Here is a 23639-nt window from a genome sequence, read left to right on the forward strand (position 1 = left end):
TTATAGAGTTCTTGTGGATTAAGACACTGTTCTGGGAACATCCAGCCCAGTAAATATTTAGGTAGCAGCCTGAATATGTTTAGGCTGTTTTTAGCTGTGTCTCATTCTTGATTATCTAATCAGAGCCCATAGGAACGGACGCAGCCGCTATGACTCCACATGTAGATGTTATGCTTCTCACTCAAATTTCAATTCATTGATAAAGAATGCAAATTATGGTCTAATTGCTTATGATAATTGGTGTAATTTAAAAAAATCTTTAAATATAAAAAATCTAATTGTATTATTTTTAGTGGTATAAAATAACACCCTAAGGATTTATCAAAAATTACAATCGAGTCTATTGAGGTGCCTTAAGTATCATACAAAATTCTTGGGAGTTTTTGTTGATGAAACTTTGAGTTGGAGGGAACAAGCTGATTACACGAGCAGTAAAATACATAAATCTACCCGTATAATAAGGCATCTTGTTACTACAGAGTGTCTTGTTGCACTTTACTATAATTTATTCACATCTTTCATATTGTAATATAGTTTGGGTGAGTACGTTTCCTACTACTCTTCAAAAAATGTTTATGCTTCAAAAGCATTTTTGTTAGGATTACAACCAAAATCAAATGCATATACTTCATCTGCTTCTTCATTTCATAAACCTCAGGTTCTTATTATTTATGATATTAATATTTTTCAAATGTGTTTTCACGTATAAGATATATTCAGGTGAGGGTAACATTCCAGAGCAAATTAGAAAGCATTTTAAAGTAAATTCACAGGGTCAATACTTGATGAGATTTAGGGGTATTAAAATATGGAAAGGTTTATCCCATCAAGAAAAAAATGTTCTTCTTTAATATGTTATAAAAGAGGTATAAATAATCATTTTAGTGCTGCTTTGTAATTGTGTTTTTTTTTTTTTTTTTTTTTTGGTCTTTTTGGAGTACATTGTTTCTGGGTTTTTGATATATGTGACCCTAGAGCACAAAACCAGTCTTAAAGGGATACTCCACCCCAAAACGAAAATTTTGTAATTAATTGCTTACCTCCATTTCGTTCCAAACCCGTAAAAGCGCCGTTCGTCTTCGTTTAGATGAAAACCAGGACGCTTGTGACTGTACCATTGACTGCCAAGTAAATAACAATGTCTTCTACGTTTCTTTAAACTTTTATTTGTAAGAAAACAGCGTATCCGTGTTGTGTGGCTGACACAGAACAGCACACGCTGCTTGCGTCCAGTGGATATTCTCCAAAATTGCGAATTGTTGAATAAAGTCGTTATTTTTGTTTTCTTTCCGTACAAAAAGTATTCTTGTAGCTTCGTAAAATTGCGGTTGAACCACTGATGGCAGATGGACTATTCTGACGATGTCTTCCATACTTTTCTGGGCCTTGACACAGTTATTTACTTGGCAGTCAATGGGACAGTCGCAAGCTTCCCGGTTTTCATCCAAAATATCTTAAATTGTGTGACGAACAAAGCTTTTACGGGTTTGGAACGACATGGGAGTAAGTGATTAATGACAAAATTTTCATTTTGGGGTGGAGTAAAAGAAAATTTCAGAAATGAAATATACGACCAAACTCAGCAGCTCTTACCTTCATCAATGTGATTCAAACCAGAATCTGCTCACTGAAACGATGAACAGAGAGAAAGAGAGCGAGGAAGAGACTCAGCAGATACAGAACCATCTGAAGCTGCCACTCTCAGCACACTCACTCCAGCAGATCCTCGAGTGACCCGAACTACATGAAGTGCTTCTAAACAGATACTGTACACAGGCTTCATTTCAATGGATCGCCTCACAGCAACCGCGCCGCTTTGATAACTCGCTCTCCAGAGCTGCCTAAAAGACAATGCAACTCTATTTAGCAGTAGCCCCACGGCAAAACAGCTGTCTCAACCGAAAGAGTGAGAACATCGCCATAATAAAAAGAGAACAGCAGTCATCTACTGTACTGTTCATGCTAGCAACACTACAGACATACAGCATGACATTGCTCAGCTAGTGATGTCCAGTTAGATAAAGCATCACTCTTTTGAGAACCATTTGACCTGAATGGATGGAGGTTTGTTGGTTTGAAACACTCTGCAGGAATAACAGAATTCCCAAAATCCTGCAGGACACAGTAAAGAAAAGTAGAGGTAAAACAGCTAGTCTTTCACTGGCCTTTATATTACCTGGTTTACCTGATATTACACCAATCTCAGGAGTCAGCTGCTCACTATTATTTACGGAGCAGGGGTTATCATCTTATGAGCTTATGAGAAACTACGAAAACTCGTCAGCAGGCATTTAAAGAGATTACAGTTAAACTGCACTGCAAGAGTGCAGCTCCATACGCCTGAAGACAAAAATAAGAGGAAAATAAGAGAACTTTTATCCAAACTGGTGCATAAGCAATTTGTTACAAAGCCAAACAATACTCATAATGTACAATGGCAGGTTTATTAGAAAACTAGACTAGGACACAAGCTAGAGCAGGTGAAGAGCAAAGAAGAGGAATTTTTGCATAGCTGTGTGAAGTGCCTTGGTTTAAGGTTAAGCTTTTAAGCAATTGTGGAAAACATGTGCCTTCAGCTGTTTTTGAGTCATGATGATCTCAGCAGATCTCAGAGTCTTGTTCCACCACAGAGGAGCGGAGAGGGTGAAGGTTTAGGAGAGTGACTATGCTGTGAAGGAACGATAAGACGGCGCTCGATGACAGCTGCGGGAGGAAGGTGTTTCCAAAGACAGTCCTGAAACCAGTGTCAAAGCCTTGAACTTGATTCTAGCAGCAATGAAAAGCAGGTTGAGTGACTCACGGGTACTCAGGGATCACACGGAGAACGAGTCCTTGGGGATCACATGGAGAACCGGTGCTCAGGGATCACATGGAGAACAGGGGTAACACTTTATTTTAAGGTGTCCATAATACAGAGTAATTACCTAGTAAAGTACTTAGTAATAGCCGTTGTACTTACATGAAACTAAATGTACTTACCATGTAGCTAAGTTATGGAACAGCCTGTAATTACAGTTTGTAATTATGTACATGAAATAGGCAGCTACTGTTACACACAGAGTCTGTTACACAGCTACTTATGTAACCAAAAGATTGTTACATATGTGTTGCAGACTTTATACAACGTAATTATAAATGCAAGTACACAGACATAAGCTACTTAAAATGTGTATCAAGATTGTACTTAAGTGTATTTCATGTGTATCTATACTGTACACCTTCTCCAGCTGCACCTTAGTTTGATTTAACCCACCAGTACACAGCTAAATTACATGTAATACCTTTCTAATTACATTATAATTACAGAATATTACACAGGCATAAGCTACTTAAAATAAAGTGTATCAAGATTGTACTTAAGTGTACAAGTAGCTGTGTAACAGTAGCTGCCTATTACATGTACATAATTACAAACTGTAATTACAGGTTATTCCATAACTTAGTTACATGGTAAGTACATTTTATTTCATGTAAGTACAATGGCTATCACTACTTAATTAGGTAATTACTCTTTATTATGACACCTTAAAATAAAGTGTTAACGGAACGGGTCCTCAGGGATCACACGGAGAATCGGTCCTCAGGTCCTCGGGGATCACACGGAGAACTGGTCCTCGGGATCACACGGAGAACCGGTGCTCAGGTCCTCAGGTCCTCGGGGATCACACGGAGAACTGGTCCTCGGGATCACACGGAGAACCGGTGCTCAGGTCCTCAGGTCCTCTGGGATCACACGGAGAACCGGTGCTCAGGTCCTCAGGTCCTCGGGGATCACACAGAGAACTGGTGCTCAGGTCCTCAGGGATCACACGGAGAAGGGGTCCTCGGGGATCACATGCAGATCCTCTGACTGGAGCCGGAGCTCTGACAGTCTCTCTGATCACAGATACTGTAGATCAAGCTCAGCAAGATTCACACAGATCCCATGATTTTACATAAAACACTCCTACCTGTGAAGGTGTTTAACCACTTGGGTATGAGATACCAACACTGCGAACTGTTTCAATAGAGCGCTGATGGAGCTACAGACTGAAAACATTAATAGCTCTACTACAGATCATCCATCCATCCGTTCTCCAAACGTCTTGTAAATATGGTCACAGGTAATAGAGATCATGCTACTATAAACCCTACTATCCTCACCTGACTGATGGACTGAGTTGTACAATTTCCATCATGTTTTTTATTTTTTATTTCCCATATTCATTTATGCACTTCTGCCATTCTGTGTGTGCATGTACAATTCATCTTGATATAGTCAACATTACCATTTTCAATAACTGAAAATGACAAATCAACAGTTTGGCCTTGAGCACCAACATAGCTCACAAATATGCTATTCCTGCTTTAACAGTAATAATTCAGGCAAATATCAGAGAGAGAGAGAAGCATATACACAATATACTTAAAATGACAACTGATTTGTGCTGGGCTTGAGCTGTTTTAATTTTTCTCCACTGTCAAAATAATGGACAGCGTTTGGAATTACCTGTCAATATTTTTTAAACGTGGTAAATTCTCTCAAGTTTTGTTAACCTAACCCTTTGGTAGTAAGTACTAAGTAATCAATAATTTAGTCGAGGTCTGAAGTGAAGGAGGCATTTCTTATGCTCTTGTATTAACCCTTGCAGGTTTCAAATATAGTCAACTCAAATTTATTTGTATAGCGCTTTTCACAATACTTTGTTTAAAAGCAGCTTTGCAAAAAATCATGATGTTAATATTTAGGATATCCATTTATGATTTAGCAGATCAGAGCGTGATACTGTAACCTTTCCTTCCTGGCCTTCCTTTAACCCCTGCTGTTCCGTGCAAGTGTGTGTGATGAAGCCCTTGTCTCTGGGATTGATCTGTCGTGAGTCTCTGATCTCCAGGCTCCTCTGCGCTCCTCTCTGAATGAGTTCAGACGGCACAATGACGCTGGATTCTCATGTCCACTGGAGTGGAGAGCAGCGAATGCATGACATGTTGCTTTAGAGAATTAGCATATAAATGAGCTCAGTGCTTATCAAGTCTATTTATGAGCCCAACTGCACTGAGAGTTGATCCTGTTCCTCTCCAGCATTATTACATCTGTGAGGGACGTCGCTCATCCATAGCAGACACTTTCTTACAAAAAGGTCCTTACAAGAGCCACCAGGGCAAGTAGCTGAGAATCCAGGTGCTCAGAACAAGAAAACAACACAGCAAACATTAGATCAAACAAGCTTCAAGGAAAGTTCCTGGATCAGTATAACTTAAGCCCAATTGACAGCATTTGAAGCATTATATAATTACCATAAAAAGTCATTCTAATTTTTAATTTTTGAGTGGGGCTGGGCGGTTTGTTGTTGTACAAGTTGTGGTCTAATTCTCAAACTCTAATGTGCATGATGGAGTGTCCTTCCATTTGACAAAAACAGATTTCCAGATTCGTTGGTAACTCTCCATTCTCTAATCAAAGTTTTTCAGAATCTAACCGCCATCCGCTCATCTATTATTACTATTATGAGCACTTATGACTCAATCAAACAGTAAAGTCTTATCTATAGCAGATTTCAATCGATTAAGAGGTACAATTTATACTAATTTACTGCATTTAATGACAATTTGAGCTCTGATCACAGATGGGTTATGAGACATACAAACACAGTGTATGCTGAATCTCTTCTGACAGTTTCTATTGTCATCTCTGATCATCTGTGATCTCCTAACTCTCTCTGCTCTTGTTTCCACAGGACAGACTGATGAACAACGCAAACTCCTTCCCTGCTCGTCACGACGTTTAGCAAATCTACTTGGTCAGAGTTTTAGAACCACTGAATATACTGTATATGTACATTGAAAATATTAATTATTTTTCATTCAGAATAACTCTTGTAAACATCTATGTGCTTTTTTAAATAAAAACGAATTCTGCATAATCATACTGAGTGGGCTACAAACTCATTACAATCTCTGCAGTCCAAATTAAATCACAATCAGAGCCCACAGTCCTCCTGCTATGACCACACAAGTGTTTTGGTTTGCTGATGTGCTTCAGTGGCTCGACATCACATCAATTATTCACTAATGCTCACATCAGATCGCGCAAATTAGATTTAAATTGGTACACAAACCGTGCAGAGACTCAGGCGAGCAGATATGGAGGCCGAGGTGTTAACGCAGGATATACCAAGGTAGAAAAATACAAAACTCACCTGATTTATGTCAACTGACTCGATATCACTTTCCATGAAAAATGCAATGATACACTTAGTGAGAAACAATGTCCTCTGCAGAGCCTCATACTCATACCTCATACTGCTCACTGAGATCAGCCCTTGTTTTGTATCATGTGACACTGAAGGACTGGAGAAATGAAGATTTGACATAATTTTAACATCTTTAAGTCTTTCACAGCAATACTGTTTTTGTCCTTGGTGTTCTCAAGAATTTACTTTCAAAAACATAAAGACATTCATACTGATCTCTAACTTTTAAACAGTGACGTAAAAAAAAAGTGTCATTCAACTTAAGGAGCTCCATAAGAGAGTCACACACACACACACACACAGAATGATTGTATGATTCACTGTATGATTTCTAAGCTTGTTTCCTTATGGGGACCAAAAATTGACCCAACAAGGTCAAAATTTACTGGTATTACTATCCTTGTGGGGACATTTGGTCTTCAAGACATACCAGGTGCACACACACACACACACACACACACACGCACACACGCAGCTCTGAGTTGTGTTTGTATCTACTGCATTAATTCCAGCAGTACAAGAATTTCATTCATACACATATTGAGACGTCTCATCTAAATCAATAATCAAAATCAGCCAAACAGCCCAGTCATGAATATTCATCCTGGAAGGTTCACTTCATGAATATTTACACCTGCTTTCCAACAGTTTTGCCAAAGTCGTTTTCTTTGCCAAAAATGCTAATAAGTGAATCTATTTATTGATTTGTCTTCAGACTTTTAATTCTACATTCATTGGTTTAGTGTCCTACATCCATATGAGAGTGACAGAGAAAGAGGACAGGCATTTTATTCTGGGCTTCTGTCTTTGGAGACAGAAAAACACGTGCAGCACCGACATTACTGTGTGTTTCAGGAATAATCACTGACACACACACACACACACACACACACAGAAAAGCATACACACATACACACTCACAACACACATACACACACACTTATGATTGTTAGTGAGGGCATCTCATAGACTCACATTGTTTTTCTATCAGGTTAATGCTATTTTCTATAGCCTGACCCACTAAACAACTATAACAGAAGCCTCCACAAAACACTAGATTGAAATAGAAACACGGTTTGACTAACTTGACTAATTCACGATAAGACTTTAACTAGTGAGGTCTGGCTCACTGTTTTGTGTTCAACAAGATTTACTATACTAGTGAGGACCTTTTGGACCTCACCTCAAGCCTGTATAAACACACACACACACACCTCAGACATACAACTGTGTGTGTACCTGTTTTTCTATTCAGGTGGGGACTTAAACCTGAACACACACAGACTCATGGGGACTCGTGTCACGGGGAAACAAGCTAATAAACCACACAGAATGAAGTTTTTTGAAAATCTAAAAATGCCTGTAGTCTCCTGTAAGGGTTAGGGTTAGGGTTGGTGTAGGGTGATAGAATATACGGTCTGTACAGTAGAAAAACCATTACGCCTATGGAGAGTACCTACAATGATAGCAAACCAGACGTGTGTGTGTGTGTGTGTGTGTGTGTGTGTGTGTGTGTGAGGGAGAGAGAGAGATTATGGGAAATAAAAGACTGTAAAGATGTAATTTTGTGCTGCTGAAAGCATTTAAGATCTTCACACATTCATCCTGGAAGCTGCTCAGATAAGAATCAATCAACTCAGTGTGCTCTCCACACTGCATACTTGAATGAACACACAAATCAGTTTGTTTGAATGATTCATTTCCATAAGCTGCTTCTAAAAGCTGATTGACAGATTCATTTAAGTCAGTCCATCGTGTTTCCAGAAGAACCCGGATGGAATAACTGAAGTTCAGAGTCAGAGGAGTCTCATGCTTACCCACGACTGTCACGCAGAATATTCATGCTCAGGTGTGAAGACCATCTGGAAACTCAACCATATGGATCTCTCCTGTCACAGCAGATGGATGCTTAGCATCTAACGCAGCTGATCTCTCATCAGCGAAACAGTCCACCTTCTACATCAGCGTCAGCTCTGACAGAGCGACCGGTGCGTCCACGTCACGTCAATAACAGCGCATCTCAAGACGTTTACAGCTCAGATACTCATCACTGCACCAGCCAAGATGCTAACAATTTACCAAAGATACAAATGAATTAAACTGCGCTTTTTCAGGTACAGCAAGTAATAAATGAAACAGAAATTGAATAATCAAATGTAGAAATAAAACAATGAATACTCTTCACTGTATAACCACATATTGCTATATCTATGATATAGCTCTAGTTCTTACTCAATGCAACTTACAATAATGAAAAGACGCACAGTCACACTTTCTTGCAGACTGTTTAAACAGCTGAGGCCAGACTTTCATACGGTTTCAGACCTTCAGCTGAATACTCCTGATACAAAAGAATACTTAATAAACAGTAAAGCCTTTAGTTTGTTTTTCAAGACTTGTGGTGTAGGTGTGAAGACCACATCATGTGACCCCCAAATGTTTGCGTTTACATTCGGCTGATCTGGCGCTCTAGAGCATCTTGCTCCTCACTGCTGTGCATTTCAACAGGTTGCCATGGCAACTGCGTCTGCCGCCCTCAGCCTGCTCTTCCTCTGACGCTGTGTGGTATAACATCAGGAGCTTTCTGTTCTTCGTGTCTGTGTGAGACCTGCTGCTGTCCTGGGCCAGCGATCCCCTGAGACGCTTTAACAAGACAGAGGTGGAAGGGTTAGGCAAGTTAGACGAACCTGCGGAGTGCCCAATCATTCACGGACACGCTCACAGACGAGTCCCAAAATCTGCTCTTCTGAACACTAGACTCTAGTATCCTGTTAACAGGATTTACAAATGATTTGTTGGTGTTATCACATGATCATCAGTAATCTCAAAGGATGTTCCTGCTGACACGGCTCTCTGCGCTTGTCTCCTGTTGTGTGTCTGTTTCTCTTGTTCAGAGAGATGTGCCTTTACATCAAATTTTTATTCAACTTGACATGATTGCTGATATTGTAATGGCGCTTATTAGAATCTATATTCTTAGAGAAGAGCAAATCAAATGCCATGTTCACTATATGAACATTCCCTTCCACTCCACAGATTTGGAAACAGCTAAATAAAGTATGAAATCAGAAGCTTACCATTATGTGCTGTTTAAAGAGATGTACTGCACAGAACGAGGAACGAAAAACACTTTTAAAAATAAAAAATTAGGGATTAGCCGTATCTCATTCAGAGTTAGAAATTGAGCTACCATTTATTCTAATCACTTTTGTGTTAAAAAAAGGTCAAGTGATCTCTCCTTCTGGCAACTAACATAATCTATTTAATCTTTGATCTAATCTCATTCATCTATTTTAATTAGAGAGCTGATAAATGTGCCTGTCAACACATAATGTGTAAGGTGTGCGTCACCAGGCCCATCCATAGATCAGCGTCGCACCAGAGCCGCGGCAATGGCATCCTCGCGCCATACTACAGACAAAAGTACATGATATGGACTGCACGTATTAATGCTAACCAACAAAATCATAAATGTCAGTCTGTGACATGCTGGAGAAACAAACAGTCGGAATCCAGACAGCAAACAGGAAGTCAGTCAATCTTCTGCAAATCACCACAACGACGTCAATCGATTGTGCCTTTCCTGACAGAAATCAGTACGAGCTTTTAGCCGCTGCTGTCAGCTGAGCTCCTGCCACTAATTAAACACAACAGAAACGAAGCGGCACGACCACAGCGTCTGATTCAGCATTCAGTGTTTGAACAGCTCCTGATTCAAGAGAAGGACGACCACAGTTTATATCTGAAGAAATCTGACACTAGAGGAAACCCAATTCATCTGAAAAATAATCACGATTACCAAATCGTAAAAACACTCAACCACAGCATGCTATTTAGAAGAGGAGTACTACTGCATGAGAGGGTTCGGCTTCTGCTTGGTTTTCTAGTTTCGGCACTATCTCAGAATCATTTAAAAGAACCAGAAAACATAACACTCCGTCTGCTCAGTATGTTTGAGTTATACCCAGCCGATTCATTTCTTCACCAAACAGACGCATGCAGTTCAGTGTTGACATTACCAATGAATACTAGTAAAACAGTAGCATTCCTGGGGATTGACCACAACATCGCCTCTGACTGTATATAACTAACGGTCATGGTTTGAGTGGGCTTTCTAACCTCTGTGGTTGCTGGAGCACCTTGCAGATAGTCAATAAACGCACAGCCAAATGGAATCAGTCGCTCCCAGAGCAGAATTCATTTCCTTCCCTGTTCTCTTCTGCACCCATCAAAAGCAAACGCTGCCTGACCAGAATGGATAATGACTACAGCTCTAAATCTCTAAACAGCATGCAAATGCAGTCACAGGGCCAAATCAATCCATGAGGGAATGTTAGCGTAAATATTGCAAATCATTTGCCATGATTTTTGATAAGAGCTCTACAAAACAATAGTCAAAATGGAGAAATGTGGAGATTAGTAAGTTACTGTCATGTTACCATTACAATATGAAACCTTTTCTTTGTTGTAATAATGTACTGTGGAGAACTGAATGAGAAGAATCAGCCAGAATGTGATTTTGATGAGTACGTGTTTCACATGGTGGCCTTTAATAATTAAAGGGAACTACTACTTCTCCAAGTACATTCCAACACACAGTACAATTATTACAGTTAAACGAATGCATTCTGGAACTCTGTTTAAACAACCTGAGTGATACAGAATTAGCATGTAGGTATGTATGATTTTCTACCAAGCATCACAAACCTCAGGGGCAAACATATTCTTCCAATATAACTCGTTAGTCCTGCTAACTCATGAACATGTGTACTTTCCTGTGGCTGCTAAAGGAAGCAAGAATGTAGGCTTATATCCTGAGGAATTCTACAGTATGTGTAAATGAGTGAATGATTTCTGATGAAGCCCCATATTGACCTGATCCAACAGAGACCCCTATTGGCAGCTCATCCTGTGCACACAGACAGAGACATACAAAGCTTTGGTTTAATTAGTCACTGTTCCCTCATCACTACAGCTACCTCGTGAATCGAGAAGCATTCTAGGTGCGCACTTAAGTTACATCGACATGTAATCGTATGGATAACCGGAAGAAAAGGAGCAGACGCAGAAGCAGAATGGGAATGTGACATGCACCATTCTACACCTGTACACATATGTCCCACAACACCATCTAACTAGTGATCACTTCATTCTTTATAATCAAAAGAAACATTGTTAGCTTCAGCTGCTTTTACTGCTTGTGTTCATGTCCGTAACGGTAACTTCATGGAAGAAAAAAATTCTCGTAATGACATTGTAAAGCCTTGCTGTAATTTAAATGAGAGATAATTGAGTGTCTGTGGGTTCCAGAGTTACTGTGCATCCTAATGAGCGCCCTCTTTATCCTGAGAGCAAATCAATAGCACTAATGGACATAAGCAGCTTCATCAATAACATTAGAAAGAAAAAAAGTTATTGCTCTGGCACCATAACACACATAAGCAGCAAACTACACCTTTAAAAAAAAATATAACGAGACAATATCAGTGAGTTCTGGAGAGCTCCAGGGCCTCTTGTGTGCAGACAACACCTCAACATCATTCCTCCAGCTGAGCCAATGAAAGCTGCTCTGAACCACGTACTGACAGCAGGACCTGTTTGAGAGCTTCTGGAGGTTCAAAGGTCCTGCAAGGACACATGCAGGTGTAGTTCTGCATCAGTCGCTGGCCCTCAGACAACAATCACGAGAAAATCCCGTTCGTTCGCTCATCATCTCGACATCTAGAGATCTCGTGCTGTTCCTGATCGCGCCGCTACATTCAGATCAATGTCCATCCGCGAAATAATCAGCTAATTCGTGTCTGAATCACACTCACTGAACAAACTCCAGCACGACGGGCAACCCGGAGACAGAAGAAAGTAGAAAGAAACCAAATGAGCTGAGGCGCGTTCGGGGAAACGTGATATTAACAGCATGCCATCTGTATTCAGGGATCGAGAACGATCTGCTCTGAAGAAGCATCACAGTGAGGTGGACAGAAGTTATCTGTGGCACATCCTCTGTTTATACCGCCATGAACACACGCCTCACGAGCGCATTCAGAAATAAAGATCATGACAAAAGCACATCATCAGATCTTACCTTCAAACCCGAAGAGTACGAAGAATCCCGGGATGAGGACCGAGTGTATCCAAAAGCAGCTCATTTCGTCTGGTTCGAATGAATACAGCTCTGCCCGTCCCCGTGTGTGTGTTTGTGTGTGTGTAAGTGTGTGTTCTGCTCGGTTCGGTTCGGTTCGGTAATGACAGCAGCAGCTCGCGCTTGTGTTCGGATGCGGATGCTGCAGAGCTTCTCTGATGTTTCTCTGGTGCTTTGCTGCCATCTAACGAAAACGCGAATGAAGCTCATTAATGATGAAAGACACGTACAGGTCTGCTGTCCTCTTTCATTCTCACGAACACATCTCTCTCACCATCCACTATTATATGCGACCCAGTCTGTTAAAACATCGAAGGGAAACTGCATTCCTAAAGCTAGAAGAACATCGTGTATGCGTGAGGCTGCTTTTATCTAAAAGAGCTGCAGTCTATTAACGCCTTATTTGGAAAGGCACGTGATGACTTCAACATTAATAGCTAACAAATACTGTCGGATAATATAAGAGACATTATATTCCAAAAGCACATGGATGGAGCGATGTTTTTTCATTGCCATAGATAAATCCACTATACTCAGTGATGAGTTTGTCAAGTCGATAACATTAAGAGTGAACTTGAGTGAAAATGCACACATTGTTATTTCAAGTTTCACATCGGAAATAAATTCGTACTTGTCAAGAGTAACATTAAACTTAGAAACTTAATTTAATCATCCATCAAATGTCGAAGTTATTTGTAGTTTTAACCCTGCTTAGGGAGATAATATGTTGCGCGGTGGCCCACGAGCCTCTTTACATTTGTTTACGTTTATATAGTTCAGCTTTGGCGTTTCTGTCCTGAGCTTAAGCTTCGATTCTTGGTTTTAACCGATCAGCTTGCAGTCGATGAGGAGTTGAAAACGACACTTTCTGCTTCCCGTAGTGAGGTTTGCGCAGAGGTCGCCTACTTTGTTGCAGACGAAGTGGATTAGGCGTAATATTCCTCAGACAGACGTTTATGTTTTACATGTAGCAACCAGAATTACTGTTTATTCAATACGTTTATGTGCTGCTTACAGTGCCTGTAAGAACATCAGGATAGACCGTTTAAATAACAATAAAGTGGGATCCATATTTTAAACAGTTTTGTTTTTGATAAACATGACACAATATTAAGATTAGATGAAAAGAATTTTTACTTTTATAAAATCACAGATTTGCGAGTTCTAGTGGATCTGAAGAGCTGCATTCCCAATGGTGCACTATACACTATGTAGGCTACTTCTGCACTATGTACTCAACTGTGTAGTGTATGAATTATATCAAATTATTTTGTCATTTATCAGAGTCCGATAGCCCCTCCCCCTCATCTACATAATTAAAGCTGCGACAGCTGAGTGCATGAAGCGTCCAACATTGCACACTTTAGGTGCATCCCAAATTGCGTACTTATGCAATATTCTGTGACATTTTGTAGTATAAATAGTGCGAGTAGCGTGTTCACACTGAAAATTCCAAAAAGAAGTAGTGCACTTTTAAATACCCAGATGATGCACTTATATAACCGAAAAAACAAAGTGTGGAATGTTGGACACTTTATGCACTTTTTTTTTTATGTCACAACATTAATTACGATGCGAAGGGTCAGGGGTATCAGAGTCCGATTATTAAGGACAAAATAACCTTATAAAATTCATACACTACATGGTTGAGTACACTGTAAAAAATTGCTGTAGTTTCTACAGCAAAAGTTTACAGAATTTTACTGTTTAAACATTTTACAAGATGTAGCTGTAATTCGCAATGCATTATGGGTCAAATAAGGTTTTACAGTTGTTAACTGTATATTTCCATGTCAACTGTAATTAATTTACAAGAAGCAGGTGTTATCACTGTAGCTCCTGCTTTTTACACTACTTTACTGTAGTGTGGCATTATGGGATTGCGCGCGCATCGTTCAAATCTGAAATCCAGTGACTGGAGCAGTGCCAGAACGATTGAAGATTAGAGGCTTTATTCATAATTCCTGGTAAGTTCACTTAATTTTACTTAAGAAATATATCCTTTTATATTTATTTAAGTTAATGTATAAGTGATATCATGTGCAATAGCCTGCTATCACACAAGACAAGCGGCCTTGGTAACTTATGTGCAGTAAGATGGAAATTGCTATCATAGCATAGTTAGGCTAAATGCCTAAATAAATAAAAAAAATAACTAGGGAAGCATCGAAACGCGAGACTGATTCTGATTTTGCTAATGTTACATTCAACATCAAAACAAACCTTAACAGCACACAAACTCACGGAAGAAACATGAGGTAAATGTTCAAACTGTTGAGTTTATTTATAACACATGATATTATTAAGTAGCATAACAAGTGATCTGTTGCTGATTATCACGATTGCAAATGTTACGTAGTTCAATAAACAATAAGTTAACATTAATTACTTACTTTTTAGACATAATATTGACTGTTGTTTTATTTCACCAACGAAAATCGTTCCAAACGAAGATCAAAGCAAAACTCAGCGGTGTTTTTACTGAATGATTCAGCATCCTGAACGAATCGGTTCAATGAATGACTCAATTGACTCACTCATTAAGTTATTTGCTGCCACCTAATGGCAGTTTAGTTTCACGTTTAAAAAGTATTACTGCATTTTTACAACGTTTCTTATTTGTAATTTCAAAAATTAATGTAAAACATTAATGTCATAACACAGTTGTAATTTTGCATTATAAATTATTTAATTTTATTGGTGGTACAGTTCTACAATGTATTGTTATAATTGAATTTATTAATCAAATGTAAAAGTTTATTTTAAAATATATGCCTTTTTGGGTGTTCATTTTGGTCTCATTTATGTAAATGCATTTTTTTTTTTTTTTTTAAATCACAAGATAATTTTCATTATTTCTTGTAGGTGCAAAGAATAGCAGCTGATGTGGAGAAATGTTTGATGCTTCAAGACTCTCTGAAGCTGATTATATTAGGTAATGTATTAATTCTGTTGTAAATCATTTGATAAACTTGTATTTTAGATTACATTTTATATTGAAATACTGTATTGTAAGTTACATTATTGCATATATTTATTCATTTCAGGTGTAGCCAGTGGCTTTTGACTAGGCCTATTCGAGGGTCACATGGTTGTGAATTCATACCTCAACTTTGCGGCTGGATTTTCAGTCTTATTACAACTTCAGTCTGGCGTCCCGGGAGCAGGCGTTGAATTACACACTTGAATTAATTTCAAAGGTAACATGTTTTACTTGAGTAATTTCATTTGTGAAAAAGGTTACTTATTTAGTTTAAGTACTGGTAAATGCTGATTGTATTGTATAAGTGCCATTTTTACATTTATTTTATTGAGCTAGTTTCATTCAATACTGAACTTCATTCTAAAGCTTCTGCTTGTTTTTATGTGCAGATGTTTTGTTGGAATCACAACACTCACTGGATACAAGACGGATACATGGAGGCAAAACAAGTGGAAAGGTCTCAGAGAAGAGGGACAACCCTCATGTGTGTGCTCATCTCAGAAAGTTGATGGACTTTCAGTATGTATTTATTAAATTGTCTTTTGCAGGAATATTCTAAATTTAATATAACATAAGCTCAAACAACAGAATTTGTGGTATAATGTTGATTCCAGCATTTTATTTTAATCCTTTAACCAAAATTATACAAATTCTGTTGATTGACCTTAATTTTTATAGAAAGTAAATGTTCTACTCAGAATATGGCTTATTTTTGTGATATAACAGTTATTTGTAGTTATTTTGTGATGCTATGTTATTTTTATGATAAGATTTTAACTGTTGAAAGACTGACATTTTTATTTTTACCAGTAAAAGCCTTGCAATGTCTTTCTGCCAGTTTTAATAAATATTTATTTGCAACATCTTTGACTTGGTTTTTATTCATTTGTAAATGTATTAAGATAGTTCTCATGATAATTCATTTAAATCAGTATTTTACAGTTTACTGTTAAAATTATTCTTTGCAGCATTTTCATTGTTAAATTATTACAACATCATCTTGGATTTAGGGGTATTTACAGGATTTTATTGGCAACTTTTGTTGCCAGGTAAATACTGTACTTTTGTGAGATTACAAATTATTGCTGTAATATAAACTACAAGTTTAATTCAATGTTACTGTAAAAAATACTACAAATTACTTTATTTCACATACAGCAATTAACTGTGATTTGCTTTGCAGTATTATACTGTAATCCATTTTACAGCAATTAACATAATTTTTACAAGATTTTATTGGCAACTTTTTTGCCAGTAACATCCTGTAAATTCTATGGTACATTTTTTACAGTGTACATCATGCATAAGTACATAGTGCGTCATTTGGAACGCACTTTTTTTCCATTTATTTTAGTGCATTATTTTGGGTATTTAAAGTACACTTTTTTTGTTTTGGAATTTTCAGTGTGAACACACTACTTGCACTATTTACACTACAATAATCAATTTGATTTGAATTCTTCAGTTCAATTCATAAATAAATCTTTCAGAAATATAGCCATAGACAGGCCACTCAATCATTTAAGATGTTTGTGCATAGACTTTGTAATAAACCTCATCTATGGGTCTGCATTTACAGATATCATTGTGTAGCCAGGAAAGCTACTGTAATTTGTATCATTATTTCATTAACACATTGCCAAATTACAGTTTTCCATTCTACAATTAAGCAATGATTTACACTACATTCAATGAAATTCATGAGCAGAACATTAAAAACTTTGTTGTATTCAGCAACATAAAAAAAAAAAAATCAAATTAAAACCAGCATTTTACACTGAATCAAAATGAAAATATATGAACTTGTATTAAGAAAAAGGAAAAGCTGTCCATATCACTCAGAGAGATATTTGTTCATGAGAGGAAACGTATAGCTGTTACACTGAAAAGTGGAATCACTAGGCAATAGTCTTTCTGGCTTTCTCCATCAACTATTTGACTAAAATCTTTGATTCTCTCTCTTGCATGGCTATCCAATAAACTACTCTGAATGGTCACGACAGACTGTAATGCCAGTGTTGATGAAGAGTTTGGAGTATCTTCAGTGTTTGATGGCATGTTAGAGGCCATTAGAGATTCTGCATGTTTGACTCTGACTCTTTTGAATCATTGTGCACTACTACAAACACTAAGGCATGAAAGGTTAGGCATAACTGTGACAAAACTGCACAAATCGGCCCTTGTTGTGGCATTTCCTGTGATGTTGTGCAGGTGCTGAATGATATTTATGACAGCAGGAGAATTTTGCTGGAGAAAGTGTTTGTTCTTTGTGAACAGTGCTCATCCCTCAAGGCTGTGCATGAGCTTCTCAGAGATCTTTAAAAACTGAAATGACGCACTGTAAATAATTCAAGACTCAAAGAATGGCTTCAAGGACAAACGCATTTCTATGTAGACTTACAAATATTTACAGTGTTTGTTTTTCTGAGAAAGCAGTGGGAGGAAGACTTTTCTTTATTCTGCCTTATAAAGAGTTTGAGTTTATGGCGTCTCACAGCATGAACCAGTCTGAGTGCGCTCTCTCCATATTAATCGCACTGCTCTTTCCATCTCTCTCTTTCTCTTGCTCTGATACTGAAACCGGGTCATTAGTGTATGTGTGTGTGTGTGTGTGTGTGTGTGAGAGAGAGAGAGAGAGAGAGAGAGAGAGAGAGAGAGAGATAGTCAAGTGATTTTCTGCAAAGAGCGGCTGTTTTAGCCACTGTGTTTTTGATTCCAACTGAGAACAGCAATTATTCTTCACTGGTGCATCCATCCTCTTCTGTGACAAAATCAGTTTTATATCTGAATAATCATTCGACGACAGTAGGAACGTGATTGTTTCATGTACATAATCTGTATCATTTTATTTCGCTAGGACAAGACCAAATGACATTGACCGCTGTGACTGTTGTGGAGATGTTACTCACATGTTTGATGAGTTATTGTGCCATTGTGATTGTTTTCTTAATATTACCTAGACAATTTTACATTTTCTCTCTCAAAATCTCACTAGTAGGTTTAATTTTAGCCCTAACATGCTTTCGTCATCATACGTAACCTTAATTTGTGCAGCGATTGGTGGGAACAAACATACCTCTATTAATAAGAAATATGAAGTCAGGACTAGTCTGTATGGGCTGAATAAAGGGAACTAGTTTCTCACCAGTAAAGTTTTGATGGATGATGATTGTAGTGGAGGTAAAGATGATTACAGTGACATCCAGCAATCGTACACTATTAGATGCATGAGTCTGTTATTATTAGTGTGCAAACAATCTGTTTAAAGTGTAACTGTTATGTGTGCTCTCTGATAACAAGTGTTTTATAAAGGACACTCACTGAAGATGCGTGTCTGTCAAGTAGGTCTGTCAGTCGATTAAAATTTATAATCTAATTAATTACATGATGTGTCTATTAATTAATCTAATTAATCGCAGATTACATTTGGCTGTGAAAATACCCCCAAAAGATTATTTCAAGCTATTTTTGTGTTAAATGAGAAAGTATTAAATAGACATTACAAACAGTAGTTTTAGAAATAAATATTTTATTTGATTTAACTAAATTTATTACAAAAACATTTTGTGGAATTTGTACAGCTGATACTAAATTTGTTTTGGTTTTATTTTCTTACTATAAAGCACTTTGTGACTCCTTATATGTGAAAGGTGCTATATAAATAAACTGTACTTACTATATTTAGGCCAAACAAACTATGGAACATAAAAGATGATAATCTGAGAAAGTTTTTTAGAAGCATTTTTCGTTCATGCAATGGAAGTCATTGGTAACCAAAACAGCTTAGTTACCAACATTCTTCAAAATATCTTCTTTCATGTTCCACAAAAGAAAGTATGTCATTCAGGTTTGAGTAAATGATGACAATGTACATTTTTTGGGTGAAATATCCCTTTAATGTTTTTTCTTGTTTTTTTTTTTTTTATGAAATAATACTCTAAATAAGAAACTAAAACTGCCAGCAGGTGGCAGTAAATGTCTTTATGCCTTTATTCATGCATTCAATTCGTTCAAATGGCTAATTAATTCAGGAATTCAGTAAATGGAATGAATGGGTCTTTGAATCATTGATTCACTCGATTCGTTCAAAACATGGATTCATTCAGAAACTAAACACCGCTGTGTTGCTCGGAGATGCACAACAGTTCTGCTGTGGCTTTATATCTAATAGTTTTGTTGGCAAAACTGAGCAAAAACAAACAATATTGTGCATAAAATATAATAATATTAACTTATGTACTGAACTGTTGTATAAAATCACATTTGCACTCCTTATATTCAGGACAAACACTCGTGTGATAGGCTATTGCTCTCCCTGTTAGTGTGATATCGCTTATCATATGATATAAATATGAGACAAAAACTCATACAGAAGCATTTTTTGGAGAATATGCGCTGGACTGTGTATGCTCTTCTGTGTCAGCCGCGACACACGGATACGTTTTCTACGTGTATTTACACTTTGATTTGAAGGAAAACAGCGCATCCATGTGCATTCTCCAAAATGGTACTACGCTGACGCAGAGGAGAGGAATTGTTGAATAAATTAGTTATTTTAGTTTTCTTTGCGTATAAAAAGTATTCTCGTAGCTTCATAATGTTACAGTTGAACGAGGCATTTACAGGTTTGGAACGACATGGCGGTAAGTGATTAATGACAAAATTTTAATTTTGGGGTGGAGTAACCCTTTAAGCCAACTATTATAGTGGTCTGTTGGCATTTCTGTATGGTCCTGTTTGGTATTGCAGCTTGACTTGTAGTTATTTATATAGAAATTGCTCTATACATATTTAACATTTATTTTTTCTTCACAGTTTTTGCTGTTGCACTGTATACATAAATTGTGAATTACGAAAATGATATACAGTTAGGTCCATATATATTTGGACAGGCACAATTTTAAATATTTTAGCTGTTGACTGAAACATATTCAAGTTAGTTATGTAATGAATATGGGCTGAAAGTGCACACTGAGTTATTCTCATCACAATTGGAGGAAAGTTTAAGAAATTACAGTTCTTTAATATGTACCTCCCCCTTTTTCAAGGGACCATGAGTAATTGGACAATTGACTCAAAAGCTGTTTCATTTACAGGCATGGGCTATTCCTTTGTTATTTCTACATCAATTAAGCAGGTACAAGCTCTGGAGTTGATTCTAAGGGTGCCATTTGCATTTGGAAGCTGTTCCTCTGAACCCACATCATATGGTCAAAGGATCTCTCCATGCAAGTGAAACAGACAATTGTTAAGCTTCAAAAACAATCAGGAACTTTAGGGGAGGCCAAATCAACAGTTTGGTACATTCTGAGAAAACTGGTAAACTCAGAAACATAACAAGGGCTGCATCCGAAACCGCCTACTCAATGAGTAGGTACTTAATTTCAAGAAGTACTTACTTAACGAGCGCTAAAAGAGTATGTACTCTACAGCCAAATCTCGTTGAGTATGAATGCGGTCCGCCATGTTTACGTTATCATGTGATTTATGACGTTATAACAAACACAAACTTAAAAGATATGAGATACAGTCAAGTCAAGTCACCTTTATTTATATAGCGCTTTTAACAATACAGATGGTGTCAAAGCACTTAACAGTATAAAATTAGAGGATAGAGTGTCAGTAATGTATAATGATAAGATTAAACACTCAATTTTCAGTTAAAGGCATTTCATTATTGAATTCAGAGATGTCATTGTCTAGCTCAGTTTAGTTTAAATAGTATCTGTGCAATCAAATCGGCGATAATCGCTAGAAATTAAGTGTCCCCAACTGAGCAAGCCAGAGGCGACAGCGGCAAGAAACCAAAACTCCCTCCGAGACAGAATGGAGAAAAAAAAACCTTGGGAGAAACCAGGCTCAGTCGGGGGTCAGTTCTCCTCTGACCAGACGAAACCCGCAGTTCAAAAGTTTATATTTCTATTTTAATTTTGTTGCAAGTTCTAACAATAGTAGTATTATGTAGTTAGGTATTTTATTATATTTTTAGTTATTTTGTTATATTTTTTAGTTTTAATGTATTTTAATCTAGGTTTTCGCTGGGGATATGTCTCTGGGGGTCATCTAGGTGTCCTGGTCTCCGCTGACGATCAGGGCTGCAGACATCATCTCTTGGTGCTGATCCACCATCTGATCGGATACGGACTGAGAAACAGAATAGGAAAGAAACAGACAAATATTAGCGTAGATGCCATTCTTCTTACAGGCTTAATTCATCTATCTGTAAATTTTGATGTTGATGAAATTTGCTCATTTTTGGTCTTGTTGAAGAAACAGCTGCCCTTATGATTGTAGTAGGCTATAACCAATAAATTTGGGGTTGATTTAAGTTTTTATATTTTTAACTACTAATATAGACTAACCCACAGTTTAATCCTTAAAGATATTTTTATTAAAAATAAATTATAAATCGTTATCTCTTGAATATGTTATTAATTTCTTAATTTCATGTGCAAAATTGTTCACCCACACGTAAAACTGGCTTAAATCTCCTTGTTGTCCTCTTTTTCTGGTTGAATATCTCTCTCGTTTCATCCCTGAGGCTTATAAATAACAAAAGCAAATGCAATTTTAATGCATTACATGATTATATGAATTTTATGATTATTCAAAGATATTCAATCTTTTTTCCCTGTGTATAATATTATACTATGATGTACGCAAACCCATTATAGTTATTTAGTTTCTTTTCTTTCTTTTTTTTTGGTCATTATGATTGTTCATTGTTAAAGATACTACCATATTTCCCTGAGATTGTATGTTCTTCAGTAATAATAATAAAAGGAAAATAAGAGCAACAGGCGCACAAACACCTCATAGCATCTATAAATCCACAACCCTACCTAGTACGTTTTCCTCCATATTTGCAATGTTTGTAATATCTGCATAAAAGAGACGTCGATCAGCTCAGAAGATCTCATCTCTGGAGAAGACTGTTGATTTTACAATCGAAAGATGTGAAACAAGTAAAACAAGTAAAATGTAATTAGCTTTTTCATATGCCACAGCTATGCATGACTACACACACTAGACAAATGCAGCCAAAGTGAATACATCTCAGTTTTCAGACAAGTAATGAATTAATGCATGTGTTAATGAAACAATTATATTTTATTTACTGACAACAACAGGAAACATGAATAAATGAGTAAAATGTAAATAAAAGTAACCATGACAATAAATAAATACAAGTCAACAACACATGAAACAAAGCTTTATTCAAACATATTGTTCTAGCAATCATGTATTTACAGACGGTGAGCCCACATCCTACAGCATCTCAACACAGCTGAGCCAGTTCTGCAGCTTTATTCTGATGAAGGAGCTGACCACCACTTCCACCTTCACCTGTCTCTGCCGTCCATCCCTCACTGCTGCAGTCACACGGAATCTGATCATGGATGAGAGGATGAGGCTCCCCGTACCACACAATCTTGAACAAGAGCAGAAGAACGCGTGCGGGACAATCTGGCTGCTGCTGTGTCTGCTCCAAACATCTGTGTGCTGCTCTCTATGAGAACAACTACCTGTAACACATTTACACAGAGCAAAACATTTTACATATCATGTTGTCAGCATTCCATTTCTTCACAAATTAAAATTTCATATATTTACAATTACATGCTAATTTTTATATAGCTTCATTACTTTTGTGGTGTAATGAATTGGTCTGCAGAAGGTTGCTGGTTTGCTCTCCACAGTCGTCACCACTGGTGTCTTTACTCCGAGCTGCTGCGGGGGGATTGGGGTCCCTGTAATAAGAGCATTGTAAGTCACTTCAGATAAAAGTGTCTGCCAAATGCATAATTGTAAATGTAAAAAAAATTAATAAATTTAAATTTAAAAATTTAAATGTAAATGCTTTTTTGTGCCTTGGCACAAACGCTCAATAAAGCTGCTTATTTCTTCAAACATATATATATTCAGTCATTATTTACTTGCCTCAATGCTGTTCAATCCTTGTGTGTGTGTGCGCGTTCCCCCCAACCCAAAATAAACTACACCTTAAGATTTAAAATATGTTTTATTCATTTCTATAGTGTACTCACTCAAAGCCTTTGATGGCAGCATTCCTCCATCAGTCAGTCTTCAGCGGATATACACTGGTGTGTCTCTGTAACATCAGACAAGAGTCAGTGACCAGTGATTTATCTGCTCAATACTGCATTTACATGTTGAGGTGGTTGCTGATGTGTTAACTCACTTTTTATCCAACACAAATGTTCCTCAGTTTATCTACAATACTAATGGACAAATAAAACAGATAAGTTAGGTTTGGTTACTC

General features: G+C 37.4%; 1 protein-coding gene and 1 long non-coding RNA gene across 2 annotated transcripts in view; one reads left to right on the plus strand and one right to left on the minus strand.

Moving 5' to 3' along the window:
- The window catches only part of lsamp (limbic system associated membrane protein), a 200415-nt gene extending 187729 nt beyond the window's left edge, over positions 1-12686 (minus strand). Inside the window, exon 1 of the mRNA XM_058745324.1 lies at positions 12316-12686. Coding sequence (XP_058601307.1) covers positions 12316-12556 — 241 coding nt within the window. The 5' untranslated portion in view covers positions 12557-12686. The remainder of the gene's footprint in view (positions 1-12315) is intronic.
- A 1601-nt stretch (positions 12687-14287) lies between these two features.
- LOC131554187 (uncharacterized) lies at positions 14288-15553 on the plus strand. The gene is made up of 3 exons (XR_009274357.1): positions 14288-14339; positions 15238-15307; positions 15420-15553. It is a non-coding gene; the product is annotated as an uncharacterized LOC131554187 (long non-coding RNA).
- The last annotated feature ends 8086 nt before the right edge of the window (positions 15554-23639 follow it).

This window comes from Onychostoma macrolepis, chromosome 15 (assembly GCF_012432095.1).
Source record: "Onychostoma macrolepis isolate SWU-2019 chromosome 15, ASM1243209v1, whole genome shotgun sequence".
In the NCBI taxonomy this organism is placed as follows: domain Eukaryota; kingdom Metazoa; phylum Chordata; class Actinopteri; order Cypriniformes; family Cyprinidae; genus Onychostoma; species Onychostoma macrolepis.